Source organism: Gorilla gorilla, chromosome 16 (assembly GCF_029281585.2).
Source record: "Gorilla gorilla gorilla isolate KB3781 chromosome 16, NHGRI_mGorGor1-v2.1_pri, whole genome shotgun sequence".
NCBI lineage: Eukaryota > Metazoa > Chordata > Mammalia > Primates > Hominidae > Gorilla > Gorilla gorilla.
In genome coordinates, this window is record NC_073240.2 from 102657541 (window position 1) to 102676297 (window position 18757).

At 49.6% G+C, this 18757-nt stretch overlaps 1 protein-coding gene across 4 annotated transcripts in view; it reads right to left on the bottom strand.

Moving 5' to 3' along the window:
- PCSK6 (proprotein convertase subtilisin/kexin type 6) overlaps nucleotides 1–18757 on the bottom strand; it is a 190808-nt gene that overhangs the window by 90451 nt on the left and 81600 nt on the right. For all 4 annotated transcript variants that reach the window (XM_031002261.3, XM_031002258.3, XM_031002257.3 and 1 more), the window contains exons 7-8: nucleotides 8455–8627; nucleotides 3260–3472 (exon numbers count right to left, since the gene is read on the bottom strand). In XM_031002261.3, the coding sequence (XP_030858121.1) occupies nucleotides 3260–3472; nucleotides 8455–8627 (386 nt within the window). The remainder of the gene's footprint in view (nucleotides 1–3259; nucleotides 3473–8454; nucleotides 8628–18757) is intronic.

Here is an 18757-nt window from a genome sequence, read left to right on the forward strand (position 1 = left end):
ACAGCCGGGAGTACCCACGGCAAAACCATCAGAGTCCACACTAGCAACCCCTAAGTCACCCCCTGACTTCAGAGCAGCTAGAGGTACCCAGGTGGCTCAGAGAGAGTTTCTGCCTTTAGCCAATAGGTCATAAGCTGGGTTCTCCACCAGGACGTCCTCCTGAAGAAGCAGATCAACCTGGCATGTTCTTGACCTCCCAAGGCCTGCTGCACAGGGCAACAAGGCAGGTACTGCTAGCTGGGGGCTCTGCCTGCCCTCCTCGGAGGCACTGGCCCAGGCTGGGTGTGGGATGGATTCTGGACCTCACTACCTCAGGCTGATGTGTATCTCCCTCTGGACTGAAATGGGAAGCGGGTGCTGGGGGTTCAGCCTGTGTGGGTTCAGGTGTGCTAGGTGGGATTGTGGCCCCCATCATCTTTGTCCCCTGGTGTTATTCCGATGAGCTTTGCAGATGGAGTTAAGGTTGGTAGCCAGCCGACCTTAAAGCAGGAAGATTATCCTGGATTATCTGAGTAGACCTGGTGCCACCACAGGGCCCTCCACCTTGGAAGAGGAAGGCAGCAAGGCTGTCAGAGAGAGGAAGCATTAGAAGGACTGGACCCACCGCTGCTGGCATTGAAGAGGGAGCTGAGGAGTAAGCCAATGAATGTGGGTGGCCTCCAGAGGCTGAGAACGGGCCCCAGCTGACAGCCCACAAGGAAGTGGGAAACTCAGTCCCAGAACCACAGGGACCTGAGTTTTGCCAACAGCCCGAGTGGGCAAGGAAACAGATTCTCCCGGGAGCCTCCGGAAGGAACCACGGCCCTGCCAGCACCTTCGTCTTGGCCTTATGAGACTCAAAGCAGAGACTCGGTTGAGGTTCCTGGACTTCTGGCCTACAGGACCGTGAGATATCAATTTGTGCTGTTTTAAGCTGCTAAGTTTGTGATAATTTGTTATGGCAGGAATAGGAAAGTCACACCCACCCACCCACCACAGGGCTCCAGTAGCCGATTTGCCTAACCTCTGAGAATCAGTTTCACAGTGAGAGCAATCCAGATCCTCTTCCGAACTCAGCACCTTCCTTGCACACGTTTTAGCTGGGCCAACTGTCTAGGGAAGGTGGGGGTCTGGCCTGTGTCACACACAGGAAGATGTGACGGGAATGCCAACAGAGACCAGTTTCCTCCTTGTTCGTTTCAGGGGGGCTGGGGTACCTCAACATGGGGAGGGCAGCTGAGGGCATGGGAAAAGGGACAAAAATGCTCCCTCTCTGACCCCAGCATCTTCATATGCAAATGGACACCATGATATAGATTTCAGCGGTTCTCGGCAGATCACAGCCAGGCACCTGAACGTACTTGGCCTTGGTAAATGGTGGCCAGGAGGAGAAACTAGGGGTGGCTGGGCAGGAGGCCACGCTCCCAAGAGCATGTGAGGCTCACAGCTGGTTCTCCAGCTTCAGAGAAGGGGGTCCCGGGGAGCGAGCAGAGGGGCCTACCCTGGGAGGGATGGCTGAATCAAGGTGGACAGCCCCTCCTGAGTCCTAGTGCCACGCCTGGGACACAGCTCGTGTTCAGTGAACGAACATACCCTCTTGTTCTGGTGAGAGATGCTTTCTTTAGGTTTTACTCCTCTATAAAGAGTCATGTCTCACCACGGGACATCCCTCGCTCCAGGTGGACACCTGCTCACATTCCTCAGACTCAGAGGGACAGAGAATGCAGGCAGACAGGGTTGTGATTGCCATCACAGGCCTGCCTGAATGCTGGGACTGTGATATGTCGACTGTCCTAAGCAGCACTCTCTCCCTGGAGGATGTCTAAGAGGACTCAGAACAAAAGCTGGGCTCTAGTAGAGCTGAAAATAACACCCCTCCTACTGTCAGAGCAGACTTCCCAGGCAGTGACCAAGACAAAGTATATTTTCTCTTTTACCGCTCTCCAAACTATGCCCTTCTTACCCATATATTATTGCTCAGGGAAGAGAATTTTAAAAAAAGAAAGAAAAAGCATTTTATAGGCAAGGCACGCACACATGCATGGCATACGGATCACATGCTGACGTGATTCGTAATGCAAATAAAGTGCAAGTCCTGCTTCCAGGGTTGAGAGACACCACCCTGCCTGCACGCAGTCCATGTTATAAACTGTCCCATAACTTAGCAAATTCGAACTTGCATCCATTCGGCCAGCAAGACTATGTTGGGTTTTGGCCAACTGTCTGTCTAATAAGATCCTAGCAGGTCCGTGCTCAAATGAGCTGGATTTCTACATAAACAGGACACCATTCAGCATCTCAGCTGCCCGTCCCAGGGGTGCGTACTCCGGCAGAAAAGGAAAATAACAAATTAATACCTTAGTTAACCAGCCCGAGCCGCTACCAGGCTGGCGACAGAACGATGGCAGCTGACCTTTCACTGGTGCGGAGCAAAGCCGAGAACAGGAAGCCTGTATGCTCCCACAGAAAAGTGTAAAAATAAATTTGCAAATAACTTCTAAAGATGTGGCTGAGCAGCCGCAGAGATGAAAAGATGCTAGTGAGCTTTAAAATTTAACCATGTCTGGCCAGCTCCACAGTCTCATTTTTAAAATGTCTACAAGTCAGCTTAATGACTTTGCATTTCAATTCTGCATTAATTTGAACTGGAAACCCTCCCTTCCTCGTTTTTTTTTTTTTAAGTAGGAAAGTATGTAGGGAAGGAAAAAGCACAAATTCTACCTGAGTACTAAAACAGTTACCTTTTAAAAGACAAATCATGCTTATGTTCACTTAAGTAAGCGGCACAGACAGAAACCACTGCTCGACTTAAAGTGTCCAGAAAAAGTGCTTCTGCAGCAACAGAATGCCTAGAAGAACTCCTGGATTTCTAGAATGTCTCAGTATAAAACCAAGTCTTTCTCTTACTCTGTTGTACACACTGGAACTGGATGGGTTCATTGGATTCCAAGACATGTGACCACAGAATTTCAGAGTTAAAACAAGACATCATGAGGAGGAACCTCGTTCTTAAATAATATTTTTAGATCTCTAAAGCCAGAGAGGGGTTTAATTGCTATTTCTGTGCACAGATTAGAAAGCCAGTGTCCGAGGAAGGCTGCCAAGGGACTGGGGTTTACCTCGAGGCTCAAATTGTTCGCCGATGGGTAAGGCTGGGGCCCTGGGATCCGGAACAATCTGGCCTCAACCTAACCCATCTTTCTGAGAAAGGGAGAAGAAACTCATTCCCAGAGGGCTGAGGCACTCACTGTAAGCACTCCAACTTGCCAAGAGAACTTACGATTTTTCGCTCATAAAAGGCCCCACTGCTGTAGGTGGTGGCCAGGGTGGAGGCACACTCTTCCAGGTACCAGGGCTTGTAGCCATTCTCGGTGGCACTGCTGACGGAGATGGTGTAGATGCTGTTGGTGTAGCCATCGCACGAGCAGTAGTCCCCCTCTCTCCCGCCATTCCCAGATGCCCAGACGAAAATGGAGCCCAGGCCCTGCCGGCCCTGGAGGGACAAGAGGAACAAGGCTTAGCCCCGCAGCAGAACCTCGTAGGGTGGGTCTCCCCCCCAGCCTAGAGTCCCATCTCCCAAATGTTCCTTCAAAGGGATAAGAAGGTTGCATTCAGACCATCTGGATGCTGCTGAGAGCATGGTTTTGGGGGCTCTGTTTGGATTTTAATGGTGTGCTTTTGCCTGTGGCAGCAGCCTTAAAATTGCAGAATCACAGGATCATATGAGGGAAAGGGGCCAGAAAGACTCCTCTGTTCTTCACAGGAAAATCAAGGGTCCCAACACAAGCTGCTCTATTCCAGAGCCATGCCTGTCATTTCCATCGCAATGGCCTAGGATCAAAGAGAGATAGCAGTGCTGCAAATGACACTGAGATTACAGATGATGGCAGAATTTACAACTTTAATTTTTCTGGGTTGAAAGAGCTGGTCTGGTGGGGAAAAGAATGATTTTTCTGGAAAACACACTTGAAGAGGTACCCTTCTTGCAGAGCGAGCTAAATTTGCAAAGAGGGATAGGACCATGAACTCTGGGTGAAGACAGAATAGGTGGAAAGGGTTACGTCCAGGAAGCTGGTAGCAGCTTGCGGGTGTTCTGTCAGAGCTCCCTGTGGTCTCTGCAGTGGGTAAGTATCAGGGTGGTCTGATTTACATCACAAGCCAAGGCCAGGGCCTCATTTGTGTGTAGGTTTTCTTTCCGTTTTTTTTTTTTTTGTTTTTTTTTTTTGAGACAGGGGTCTTGCTACGTTACCCAGGCTGGTCTGGAACTCCCGGGCTCAGGTGATCCTCCTGCCTTAGCCTTCAGAGTAGCTGTGCCTACAGAAGTGTGCCGCCATGCCCAGCTGTGCACCGGTGTTCATTGTTAAGAATGTACACATGAAAGCAAGTCTTTGAAAGACAGCAGCCAGTCAGGGCAGATTCCTGCAGCTCCGCTCTATCCCATACCCACAGGACGGATGATTTCTGACCACACTGAGAATCATTCCAGCCACAAATACCAGCTAAAGATTAGCGAGCGGAAGACTGAACTGACGGATATAGTCTAGATGGCTGGATGGGCTGGTGGTGCACAGCTGGCCCGAGAGAAGGACCAACGTCCACCTCCACGGGAAACTGGAGCCACTGGCTGGCCATCACGTCCTTACTAAGGACCGTCCTTCCCAAACAAACAGAGGAAATGTATACTTATGCTCAACAATCGGCCAATTTAAAGATAACTTACACACCAATTCTGCAATCCCCGTAGAGCCAAATTGAAGCCTGCTGCTGATCAAACATGTCACACTCACTTTTGGAGCACAATGAGTGGACCCGCCTGCTCTGTACGCTCACACCACGGGGGTTTGTAAACCAAGGAGATTCCAGCTCCAACTTGAGGCTCCCAAGAAAGCCCACAGGAAAGTTCTTGGAGCTCACGCAGCCCCGCTGCTTAAGGCTGCCGTGTCCACTCTGCTTTCTGCATCTGCAAGGTGAACCTGTCGGGGTGGCCAAGAGCTCAACAGAAAGGTCCCTCCCAGAAAAGCTAACCTTCTGAGAGAAAGGCACAAAGAGCTCGGGAAGGTGGTGTGTGTGTGCATGTGATTACCTGCAGGAAGAGATTCAGCTGAAGCTGGTTTAAAGCAACTACAATGCAAATCAAAAGGTATGTAACCCATCAGAGCCTGTCCTTATTCCAGGTGAGAATTAGTCCTAGACACTGCCACTCCTAACTCCCCACCCCACTTGAAATGACTCATAAAATGTTGTCCTTTTGCAAGGTGGAGCATGCAACCTTACTGCTCCAGGAGCAGAGAATGGCCAAAAACAGCGCTCCCCAAACTTGAATGTGCACACCCTGGAGTCACCTGGGAACCTGTTACAATGCAGACTTGTGCCCCACAGTCCAGGGTGGGCCTGAGAGTGTGCATCCCTAATGAGCTCCCAGGGGACGCCAGTGCTGCTGGCTCTGGACCCCACTTTGAATACCAAGAGCCTGAAATGCTCAAGGTTTGCATTCACAGCATGCACCATGCATTTACTATGAGACCAACCCATCTTCATAGGCATCAAGGTGCCAACAACCTTTCCCTCCTTAAAACGGTTTCTGGGAAGGAGACATGGAAATGAGGCGAGGAAACAGCCAGGTCTGAGGAGTGTAGAGATGTTTTAACTGTCTCTGACGACTTTATTTTCACTTCCCAGATCTTCCAGTGGCTTCATGGAAGCCATGGGACAGAAGCTGTAGGGGACATTTCAACCCTAGCCATGAACTTGCACTTCTTTTCAGTAAACTCACAACTTCAACCCAATCAAATCGTATTTGGTGTCTTCCCTGGGGAGGGAGAGTTCATTTCATGAGCTCAGAAGCACCGCGACTGAGGGCCAGCAAACACCGGCCACCGGGACGCGGCCAGTGTCTTTAGCCACAGCAATGTCTAATCGTCCCTTCTGAATAACCAGGTGTGAGAGGAGCCAGGCTTCCTAAGGACCAATGTTAAACAGATCTTTGTGCCAAGTTACAGCTTCCACAGTCTCTCACCCCTGGACCACATCATCTACCAAAGATAAAGTCAGATTTCACAGAAGAAGACTGTAGGTGACAAACAGGGCCACAAGGAGGAAAAACAGATGGGGCAATGTGGTTTGGTTTGAGATCATCAAATTTCTAGGAGGATTTTCAGTGACAGATCGAGACAGTTGCGATTTAAGGTTCTCTGTGTGACATATTTTACTTCCAAATGACGAAAAAAACATCAAATGACCTCAGTATTTCACGAAACTGTGACAAGAATGAGGGGAAGCCATGTGGTCCCCTCTGCAACTTCCCCACTCCCCTGACAGCTGGATGAAACCAACACTGCTCAGAATTCAGAATGCAAAGATCCCTCTCTGCAGCTCCAACCTCCCCAAGCCTTGCACAGGCTCAGGGAACCAGAGAGCCCGAACGATCACTGCCAAACAACCAGGACCCCTCCTGGACGGAGGGTGCCTCATCCTAGGAGCTCAATCTTTGGAAATCATCCCGTAGAAATGACAGACGCTCAGCAGGAACACCATCCAAAGCAATATGTTCTATGCAGGAAACCCGCCCTCCAGCTTACCCACCCTCTCCGAAGCTTAAATTCAGCTTAATTTTTAGGATGCCTCACTTGTCATCAAGACTGAGATCCAAGCGATCTAGTGGGTTGGAGCTGGGAGCTAAGTAATGGAAGGGTGATTTATGTATTCGGCAGTTCTTGGTGGGCAGCAGCTGACTTGGTCATACCTGAGTCTGCCAGCACGCACTCAGCCCAGCCTTGGGCCTGGCTTGGGTGCTCAGCAGCCTGATTGAAGCTGCCTTGGTGTTTTCTTGGGAGAATGGAGATAAAGGAAGCTGTCCAGTGTCCCAAGGATGCCCGCAAGATCCCATGCTGTGTGCGTGCGTGTGTGTGTCTACACTGCCCCTCTTCCTTAATTTTCCTTCTCACATTTAGTGTCTGGGTGAGTACTAAACTCGGAGGGACAGGCGGGTAGATACCCTGTATTTGGTCATTGGTTTCTCAGGCATTCAAGACCTGAGTGGTTGGGGGGTGGGGGCAGTAGAGGAGGAAGCTTCCACCTCACACTTGCAGAGTGACACCAAGTCCTTCAGAGGAGGTGCAGGCAGGTGCAGCTGGCAGGAGGCAGAGGATGCAGTGTAGGCCTGACGCCCGGGAAAGGTAAGAAGTGGAGGAAACTGCAGGGTTTCAGCAGGGCAGCAGGGCTGGGGGTCTCCTAAGAGAAAAACGCTCATTCTGATAAGAGGAAATTAATAGATAGTGACCAAACTCAATGCACCCAGGAAAGCCATCAAATGATATTACTTAGAGAAAGGAAATCATGAACACGGTTTAAAAACAGATTCCTCCCCTGTGGGGCAGGACTCGGGGGTGGGCAGACAGAGACAGAGAAAGGCTGTTTGCAATATCATCTCTTCCTACTATCCGATTGATGTATTAGCTGTTTATGAGCCACACTGTAATCACTATGCATGGGTTATAATATGATGAGAACTGTAAAAATATTTTAAATGATATAAATTTAATGGGCTTGACTCCTGCCACCCCCTCCCCATTCTCCCATCCCCCACGGGAGGAGTCAGAGAAGCCTGGACTTCCTGCTGGAACTCCCCCGGTCCCCACTCCCTACAGCAGTCACTGACCACACATTGTACTTTGGGCTGGGGCCTGTTCGGCCACCCAGGGCCTCCTGGACACTGACCACAGCTCTGTCTGCCTGCTCCAAGAAGCTGTCCTCACCCAGAAAGCTGCCTTGCCACCCTGTTTGTAAGAACTGGCTCATCTGCAGCCACCTCCTCCCCCTTCCTCAGCCTTCCTGACACACAAGGATCTGGAACCAAAGACCACACAGTGGCTGGCGGGTGGCCTCACAGGAGCCTGCCAGCCTCCCCTTGGCCCATCGGCAGAGAAGCACCTTTGCCCTGCTTAGCCCCTTGTGAGGTTCCCCTGGAGAAGTTCAAAGTGGGCTGGGCTGTGCGCTGGTGGGGGACACCCCGACCACTGCTTCCTGCTGCAGCGGGGCCTGGGTGAGCACATACCCCGTGATGAATGCAGAAAGTTCCACGGCTGGGTGTTTCTAACGGCAGGTGGGCCGAGGCCCCTGCAGAGTCCAAGTAACAGGCCAGGTGAGCTGCCTTGGACCCCCGTCACCCACCTGTGTACCCCCTTCAGCCAGGGATGGGCAAACTCCAAGGCAGAGAGGGTCGTGCTAGCAGTGGCCACCTGGCTGTCACTGGAACAGCTGTTCTGGAATGAGGCAAAAACACTTCTGCTCTCACGGTCAAGAGCCACTTCTCAGACTCCCCGAGTGACTCCTCCACACTGGCCCTGGCACCTGTCACAGCAGAGTCTTCCCTGTCTTGTTTCAGGGCTGTGGCCAGTGTCACTGATACTTAATTGTTAAGATGTTTACTGTCACCCTTGTCCCAGAGCGCTCCCCTGTAGCCCTGGTTACTCACACCTTTTTAATGCCATACTCGAAAGCCTGCTTAGCCAGTCGGCCGGGCCCGTCCACCGTCTTGCCGTCGTCGTCCGGCCCCCAGCTGGCACTGTAAATGTCGATGTAGTTGGGTCTGATGCCCAGCGACTTTGCCTCGACCACATCTGTGACATCGCCGTCCAGCATGCGGATGCCTGAAAGCACAGAGGAGGCTCGGTGTCGGCGCCCAGGCTCCGGGCACACAGCGACGGGAACCCGGGCCCAGGAGGCTCGGACAAGGACACCGCATCACAGAGTCCCTCCCCAGCAGGGGCTGTTCCCAGTCATTCTGCAAAACTGGCTCCTCTTCTCCACACTGGCTGATGTGAAAGAACTCAGGCCGGGGCAACAAAAGAAAGCAAGCTATGTCCCAAAGAGAGGGTTCAGCTTCCCTCAGTGCTATGATGTCCTGCTGATATCTAAAAACGCATATTTCTGTTTTTTATTTTAAAAAACAAGACCTATTATTATTATTTATTATTATTATTTTGAGACAGTCTCACTCTGTCACCCAGGCTGGAGGGCAGTGGTGCAATCTCGGCTCACTGCAAGCTCCGCCTCTCGGGTTCAAGTGATTCTCTTGCCTCAGCCTCCCGAGTAGCTGGGACTACAGGCACATACCACCATGCCTGGCTAACCTTTATTTTTAATAGAGACAGGGTTTGGCCATGTTGGCCAGGCTGGTCTCGAACTCCTGACCTCAAGTGATCCAACTGCTTCAGCCTCCCAAAGTGCTGGGCTTACAGGCGTGAAGCACCACTCCTGGCCAAAAGGCACATTTCTATAACGGAACTCCAGAGGCTTTCCACCTCTCCCAGCTGTTGAGAGTTCACATCTGTTTCTCTCTCCTTTATAATTCCACTCCGACGTATAACTTATGATGAACCAAATGATGAGCTTTCAACCTGGAAGACAGAAGCCCACACCCCAGGTTGCAATGGAGGGGACTGGGGTCTTGGACTTCGCTGGCCAGCTCATCTCCATCTGGGTTTGGGATCTATGTTCCCTGGAGGGGTCTTTAGAGGTGGGGAGTCCAGCTTCCTCAAGAGCACCCCAAAAAGAGAGGGGTGAGGGGTTCCCATAAGCCTCTCCCAATGCCTGCCATCCCAGCCAGGGGCCTCCCTTCTTGCCTCATACTTGGCATTTGCCTTTATTACTGGGTGCTCTCTGCAGCCAGAAAGTTGCCTCAACAACAGTGCCTCCCCCAGAGAAGGCATCTGAGAAAAACCTGGCATGAAACGGGGAAGCAGGGGGTAATGACGGCCATGGACACACTCTTCCCGGATTCTAGTAGATACAGAAAGTTGACTTCTCTGGGGCTCAGAGAATCTTGCCACCCGACCCTGGGTCAACTCTCTTCATGGCCACTTGACACCCACAGCTCCCCACTCAGAGGCCCCCGGGAGCCCCTCACCCACGGGGCCCAGCTCTGTGTGTGCGATGACCATGCCTTCATCAAGACGAATTCTAAATCTTAGAGCTATTTAAGACGTAATGGAAAAGAGGACTTCTTCTGATTGTAAGAATAGTATATGCTCTTGCCCAAACTTTGGGAAATAGAGAAATAACCAATAATATTTTGGCTATTTTCTTTTCTTTTTTTGCTTTAGAGATGGGGTTTCACTCTGTCACCCAGGCTGGAAAGCAGTGACACAGATCATAGCTCACTGCAGCCTCAAACACCTGGGCTCAAGCAATCATCCCACCTCAGCCTCCCAAGTAGCTAGGATCACAGGTGCACACCACTGCACCTGGCTGGTTATTTTCTTCTAGTCTTTTTCTTTGCCTCTAGCATATACTTTCTTTCTAAATCCTTTTTTTCCCCCACTGAGCTTTATACAGGGCATTTCCCTGTGCCATTCCAAGGCTTAGTGGCTACAGCTCCCTGCCACCATGCACACACCCCTGGCCCAGGCAGCCTTCCTTCTGGGGTTCACCTTCTGAAGTAGGGGTTCCCCACCTTACCCATACTAGTCTGCGCCTGTTTGTTCTACATCCCAGAATCTACATCAACACGTAGTGCATACTCAAAAGCAGCAACTTTAAATATGACTGACTTTAAAAAACAAAATAGTGAAGTTTCCCCTGAGGTTAAAAGAGGTGGTGCAGGACTCACGCAGAAGAGCCACGGGAAGGAGACCCTGGAGGTGACACCCTCCCTAGGCGCTCAGGGACAAACATTTCACGTGAGTAGAATCCTGCTGTCCCATCCATTTGTACGATAATCATGGGTGTGCTCTTTTGATGGAAACTGCTGGGCAGAGATCCCTAACACATACATTTCAAATGTTCTTGTCCTATCATCTTTCACCCAGTAGCACATGGATTATAAACATATAACCAAATGTACTTCTTGACTTGCCAGGGTAAGAAGCTTCCAACCTAAAAGGAATTTGAAGATGATTTCGCTGCAGTAAATTCTTCTATTCCATCCATTCAATCTACCCAGTTTTGAAGATTCAGGTTTCCCTAAGGTTTTCCCCTTAATATATGCCCTGAAATTTCCCAGGTATGAACCAAGACAGAGAATACAAAAGTCACCACAGACAGTTCTTGGGAGGCCAGGTAGGATAGTTGGTGGTGGGAGAGGGAGGACCACTCTAGGGCTCGGCATGTTGACCTTAACACTTAGGTGGGACACCAAGCTTAAGTGGAAACTTCTGCTCCAAAAGCCTGGAATTGTATTCAAAATCAATGTCAGAGAAATTTACACCAAGGCAATAGCAAGGCTGAGGCATAGGAGACATCAGAAGTTCAACAACAGTGCTAGAGACATTCGGCAGTGTCAGCCACGTGGGCATGGGCAGTGATGGAGGATGGGGCTGAAGTCACGGGAAGAGCCATCTCTTCATAGCTTGAAAGCCTACTATGAGCAGTAGGAATAAATGTAACTTCAGTGTTATCTATCTTCTCTTCTGGCCCCACCTATTTCCCTTCCTCTCTTTCCTACCTCAGCGAGCTGGCTGCAGGACGGCCCAGGGCAGCCACCAGTGTCCAGGCACTGAGATGGCACAAGGCAAGTGGACTTAGATGCCTCAACGCCTGCTCCCAAGGGGAGGTCCACAGAGTGGAGCTGTCACTCACAGCGAGCCTCGGAGCCAGCAGGAGGGACGTGGGGCATGCCACGGGTGAAGACCTTGCCTTCACCATCAACTGTGACCAGGTAGTGACTCTGAAGTTCTCCCATCTCGCTGAGCCTCAGTCTTCTGCACACTGCAATGATGACAGTTATCATATGTAGAGGGATGTCAAACAAATGAAATCGGATGATCCGTGTAAAGGGTCTGGCACACAGTAAGCATTCAACGTGTGTGTTTGCTGCTAGTTTGACCCCACCGAGCCTCAGTTTTCCCATCTGTAAAAATGGAGGTAGTATCAATATCGTGAAAATGGCCATACTGCCCAAGGTAATTTATAGATTCAATGCCATCCCCATCAAGCTACCAATGACTTTCTTCACAGAATCGGAAAAAACTACTTTAAAGTTCATATGGAACCAAAAAAGAGCCCACATTGCCATGTCAATCCTAAGCCAAAAGAACAAAGCTGGAGGCATCACGCTACTTGACTTCAAACTATACTATAAGGCTACAGTAACCAAAACAGCATGGTACTGGTACCAAAACAGAGATATAGATCAATGGAACAGAACAGAGCCCTCAGAAATAATGCCACATATCTACAACTATCTGATCTTTGACAAACCTGAGAAAAACAAGCAATGGGGAAAGGATTCCCTATTTAATAAATGGTGCTGGGAAAACTGGCTAGCCATATGTAGAAAGCTGAAACTGGATCCCTTCCTTACACCTTATACAAAAGTTAATTCAAGATGGATTAAAGACTTAAACGTTAGACCTAAAACCATAAAAACCCTAGAAGAAAACCTAGGCATTACCATTCAGGACATAGGCATGGGCAAGGACTTCATGTCTAAAACACCAAAAGCAATGGCACCAAAAGACAAAATTGACAAACGGGATCTAATTAAACTAAAGAGCTTCTGCACAGCAAAAGAAACTACCATCAGAGTGAACAGGCAACCTACAAAATGGGAGAAAATTTTCACAACCTACTCATCTGACAAAGGGCTAGTATCCAGAATCTACAATGAACTCAAACAAATTTACAAGAAAAAAACAAACAACCCCATCAAAAAGTGGCCAAAGGATATGAACAGACACTTCTCAAAAGAAGACATTTATGCAGCCAAAAGACACATGAAAAAATGCTCATCATCACTGGCCATCAGAGAAATGCAAATCAAAACCACAGTGAGATACCATCTCACACCAGTTAGAATGGCCATCATTAAAAAGTCAGGAAACAACAGGTGCTGGAGAGGATGTGGAGAAATAGGAACATTTTTACAGTGTTGGTGGGACTGTAAACTAGTTCAACCATTGTGGGAGTCAGTGTGGCGATTCCTCAGGGATCTAGAACTAGAAATACCATTTGACCCAGCCATCCCATTACTGGATATATACCCAAAGGACTATAAATCATGCTGCTATAAAGACACATGCACACATATGTTTATTGTGGCACTATTCACAATAGCAAAGACTTGGAACCAACCCAAATGTCCAACAATGATAGACTGGATTAAGAAAATGTGGCACATATACGCCATGGAATACTATGCAGCCATAAAAAAATGATGAGTTCATGTCCGTTGTAGGGACATGGATGAAATTGGAAATCATCATTCTCAGTAAACTATCGCAAGGACAAAAAACCAAACACCACATGTTCTCACTCATAGATGGGAACTGAACAATGAGAACACATGGACACAGGAAGGGGAACATCACACTCTGGGGACTGTTGTGGGGTGGGGGGAGGGGGGAGGGATAGCGTTAGGAGATATACCTAATGCTAAATGAGAAGTTAATGGGTGCAGCACACCAGCATGGCACATGTATACATATGTAACTAACCTGCACATTGTGCGCATGTACCCTAAAACTTAAAGTATAATAATAATTTAAAAAAAAAAAGAGAAAAAAATGGAGGTAGTAACAATAACTGATTGGTTTTTCTTTTTGTTTTCTAAAAACACATGACTTGATAAGCACAAAAGATTGTATGTCACATACACGTTAGTTATAAAGCCTAATAAAAAAACGGATACCCGTGAACCCTCCAGCCCAATGCAAGAACAAGAACGTGACCCACTGGGGGCCTCTACTTCTGTGTCCTCCCTGTCACCCCCAGCTTCTCAGAGGAAAATGATCAGAATTTTTGGATTATTCATGCCATTGCCTTTATTTATTTATTTATTTATTTATTTTGAGATGGCGTCTCGCTCTGTTGCCCAGGTTGGAGGACAGTGGCGCCATTTCGGCTCACTGCAACCTCCGCCTCCCGGGTTCAAGTGATTCTCCTGCCTCAGCCAACCAAGTAGCTGGGATTACAGGCGCCCGCCACCACACATGGCTAATTTTTGTGTTTTTTAGTAGAAACAGGGTTTCACCACGTTGGCCAGGCTGGTCTTGAACTCCTGACTTCAGGTGATCCGCCCACCTTGCAGGCCATTGCTTTTTAAATACTACTAGTTTAATACAATTATATATATGCTTAAGTGATTCATTGTTTAATTTTGCTTGTACTGAGAATTACTCCTTTGCTGGTAATGCAGGTTATAAAAATCTTCTCCCAGTGTATGCCTGGTCTTGTCACTGTGTTTATGGTAGCTCTTGACAAACAGAGGTTCTTAATTTTAATAGAGCAAGAGCTCACCTCCCTGTGAAGATCAAAGGAGTCGTAACAGGGGCCAACCTTCTCTGGGTTTCTGGGTTTGCTGGCATCTATCGTAAGTTCCGTTCCCCCTTTTATAGGCAGGGCAGAGCCACCTCTAGGCCCAGCTCACATGGGCTGTGGCATCAGCTCACTGTATTTCGTCCCTTCTGGGTGGAGAGGAGGGGTGGGGTGGACATGAAGTGGGGTCTTTCCCAAATCTGTGGTCCATGTGCCTGCCATCCCATCTCCATGGCTGTGTCAGGGACGCTGGGCCCAAGTGTCCAGCTCTTTCAGCCAGGAACCTCCAAGAGAAGGGTCAGGGCCAGGCCCAGTGCAAGAGGCTGGCAAGGGCGTGGGCCCCTGGCAAGATACAGAGCAGCTCACGGTAGGGGAAGAGAGTGGGGTCAGAGAGTCCTGGGGTGTAATCTCGCTTCCACATGACCTTGGGCCATGGTCTCAACCTCTCTAAATCATGTTTCTTACAATATTTATCTACCGGGGCAGTTAAGAAGATTAATGAAAAGCTAAGTTGAGGCCCTGGCCCCGGAACTGCTGGATAAATGGCAGCAGGGTTCTTTTTGCCCTTACTTTCAGCCATGGATCTCCAGGGCAGGAGACCTCACTGGCCACCCAGGGGGTCAAGACCAATTCTGATGCTCTAGTGGTGAAGCTGATCCTGTTCTAGGATTCTCTCTACAAGTTATAGGTGTTGAAATGCCTATTTTTGAACAAGAAGAACGGGATGCCAGAAGACATCCAAAAATACATGAAAACATATGACCAGAATGATTTCCCAACACCTCTCACCATGCTTTTCATCTTGGAAAAAGACTGACTGATGTGTGGGAAAGCAAGCATCACGCGCTTCGATTTTAATGAAGCATCTATTTTCCCCAACACTGACAAGTTGCCAACAAAGAAAAGGTAAATATTTTCAGTAGAAGCCTGCTGTTCCAACATGAGCTTTAAATGTGAATGGCTCTCTGGAAATGCCAAGGAGAAGAACAACAGTAATGATTTCTCTAATGAGAAAAGAAAGGCCCATTTACTATAAAATGTGAGGTATAAATTTGATTTGGGCAAATTGTTTTGATGGCATTGATGGCAATGAACTCCCCATGGTCAGCTTGCTAACGGACTGCTTTTGGGCATGCTGGGTTCAGAGCACAGCGTGGCACAATGAACCCGCCTGCCCGGTCCACTCTAAGGACGAGTCTGTGGGTGTGAGGCGGGAGGAGTGTTGAGTGGAAGGAAGATGGTTGCTTTGGAGAACCTGGTGCCTTTGTGTTTGAGGGAAGAACTCGGGGTGCTATGGGAACCAATCCCCCCACTGACAACTGCAGCTGCCCACAGAAGCTCCATCCAGGAAAGAATCACACCAGTTTGCCTTGCTTTAAATAATACGTGCATTCCTATAAAATCTCCTAAACCCAATAATATTTTAAATGCCCTGGGAGAACTTGATGAAATGAATGATTTTACAAGTCACTTAGTAAAGCTAAAAAAAAAAAGCCACTTTTTTTCCATAGTGACCTGTCTTTCCTCCATTTCCCCTGCTTCTAATTTTTTTTTTTCAGACAGAGTCTCCCTCTGTCGCACAGGCTGGAGTGCAGTGGCGCGATCTCAGCTCACTGCAACCTCGCCTCCCAGGTTCGAGCGATTCTCCTGCCTCAGCCACTGGAGTAGCTGGGATTACAGGCACACACCACCACGCCTGGCTAATTTTTATATTTTTAGTAGAGATGGGGCTTCGCCATGCTGGCCAGGCTGGTCTCAAACTCCTGACCTCAAGTGATCTGCCCTCCTCGGCCTCCCAAAGTGCTGGGATTGCAGGCATGAACCACCGTACCTGGCCGCCTGCTTCTACTTTATATCTCGACTTTCCAAATAGCAGGTTTGTATAAGGCAAAGTGAACCTATCAACATGCAGCCGGCCCCAGTCAGCACGAGACACGGCATTTCCCCTGAAAACTTTCTAGGAAGCTCAACATTGAGAGCAATGGGAAGAACACACCCACAAGCCCACACACCCACACACACATGCACACATGCACATCAATACAAGTCAGCCCTCCTGCCTGGGGGGTTAACGGCTGGAGGAAGGCAGGGAGCGGGACATGCTGGGCCCACTTTTGTTTATTGAGAAGTAATGTATTTTGCCTTCAGCAAATGAATGGCAATGCAGAAGCAATGAACAGGAGCAAATAAAATTAGACTGTCGCTTCCTGAGTGTGACAAATAGGCCTCCCCAACACATTTTGCTCATTAGCCCTGGGTTTATTTTAGTAAGTCCACAGAGAATTATGTTTTGTTTTTGTTTTGTTTTTTTCAGTAAAACTATAGCACATTCTGTTCTATGAGCAGCCATTCTGGGCCAAGTAAGGTTTCAACAGTTACTCAGAAATGCTACAATCCTAAAAGGTTTCTGTCAACCCTCATTATCACCTAAGACAACAGACACGGCTCTCAAATTGCTAACTATGCCCCCACAGGACAGCCTTGTTCTAGGAACTCCAGGGAGCTGTGGTCTGCCGAGTTGTCAAGGCAGACCTACGTTCGCCATTGTGACATGAAGTGTGTGGGGACGCGCGGGGGATCACCAAGCCAAATCTCTTCCTGCTTCCTGTTCTGTTCCTGATGCCCTGATGGAGCCACTCCACCTCCTTCTAGAGTGGAAACACAGCTGTAGCCAGCGACGCTCCTTATGGGTGTGTCCCGCATGCAGCCCTGGATCCAGGAGATGAGGTCTGTCCCAGGTCGGGCCCCGTGATAACTGAGACTGGTTCCCCAGTCTGTGGTCCATGTGTCTGGCGTCCCATCTCCACAGCTGTGTCACGGACACAGGTGCGCAGCTCTCTCAGCCAGCAACCTCCAAGAGAAGGGCCGTGACCAGCGTGGGAGGCTGGCAGTGTGGTGTGGCAAGGGTATGGCCCCTGGCAAGATACAGAGCAGCTCATGGTAGGGGGAAGACAGCTGGGGTCAGAGAGTCCTGGAGCGCAATGTCGGCTCTGCATAACCTTGGGCCATAGTCTCAGCCTCTCTAAATCATGTTTTCTACAATATTTATCTGCCAAGGCAGTTGAGAAGATTAATGAAAAGCTCAGTTGAGGCCCTGGCCCTGGTACTGTGTCTGGGATAACTTTGGTATCATCCATCTTCTCCCCCTTCCTCTTGTATCTTCAGTATCTGATGCTTTGACATCTGGGGCTTGCTGACCCTGGGGAGACTGTTCCTTCAGGCGCTACCCAGGGTCTCGGGATAGTAAACTACCCATCAGGAGTGTGCTTTTCACATGCAAGCCAACCAATCCAGAGTCTACACCCCAGCCACCTCCATCATGGGCTCTCACACACCAGGTCACTACTCCCCTAACCTAACCACCCAAGGCCAGGTGTCAGGCAGCTAGGGACAGCCCCTATTCCCCTGAGTCTGCTGAAATTATTCAGCCTAGCTGATTCTGAACTTGCCTTCTCTGCCTCACCCACTCCTTCCCACAGAAACCACCACAAGGCCTCTGGCCCGTGTCTTCCCCTCTCTCCTGCCTCCTGACAGACCCCGGTGCTTCCCTGTATGGCCCCACATACGGTACTGGGACGCATCCTCTTGGGAACTGGAACAAACCACCTTTTCAAAGCATGGCAGCGGTCTCCTCATCTGCCGGCCTTGCCAAACCTAAATAATACCGAAAATGATTGTACATATTCAAACAGGTCTCTCTTGGATAATCGGGTCCTGTTGATTCTTCAAAGAACAATATAAAACCTGGAAAAGCCTTAGCCATGGTCTAGAGGTTTGACATCGAGGCTGACCCTTTCACGGTCTCCCCGCTACGGAATGAGGGCTGGAGAACAGAAGCGCATGGCCCACGCGCTCACAGGAAGCCAGTGAGAGCCGGCAGCTTGGGATGCAGGACGGGACAGCAGGCTTCCGAGCCAGATGGAGCACCCGTACATCTGCACCACACGCAAGTACGGCAAGGAACCCTAGAGGAGGCGCACGTGCCAAGAAAGCAAACCCATATCCTGAACGGACCTCTGAAGGGGACACGGACGGTGAAAAGGAGACGTTCATGCCGCCATGAACAAAGGCCACCTGGGAGCTTGTTTCTAAGACTCAGCGTGCTCTCTTCCTGCCTCTCTGCTTCTTTCTTATGTACACCCAGGAAGAAAGCCCCTCAGCAGCCATCTCAGGAACCCAGAGCTATGCAGCCCACAGCATTCGAGAGCCAGCCTCACCCATTCTCTGCGGGTGTCTGCAGCAGGGCGGCCTGAGGAGGGCATGGCCACCAGGGAGACACAGGGCAGAAGGGGCTATGCCAGTTCTTGCCCATCTCCTCCTTCCTATGGCTCCTGCTTGGCCTGGCGATGCTCAGATCTAGCAGGCAGGGGCCTTGGATGTGTTGGGGAGGTGAGGGACGAGGAAGTGGGGAACACCCGCTCCCTGACAGCAGCAGCTCCTAACATTCACCAAATCCCCCCAAGCCCCCCAGTGCATTTAAAATCCTCTTGCAGTTGAAAATGCACTGGGAACCTTTGAAGATTAA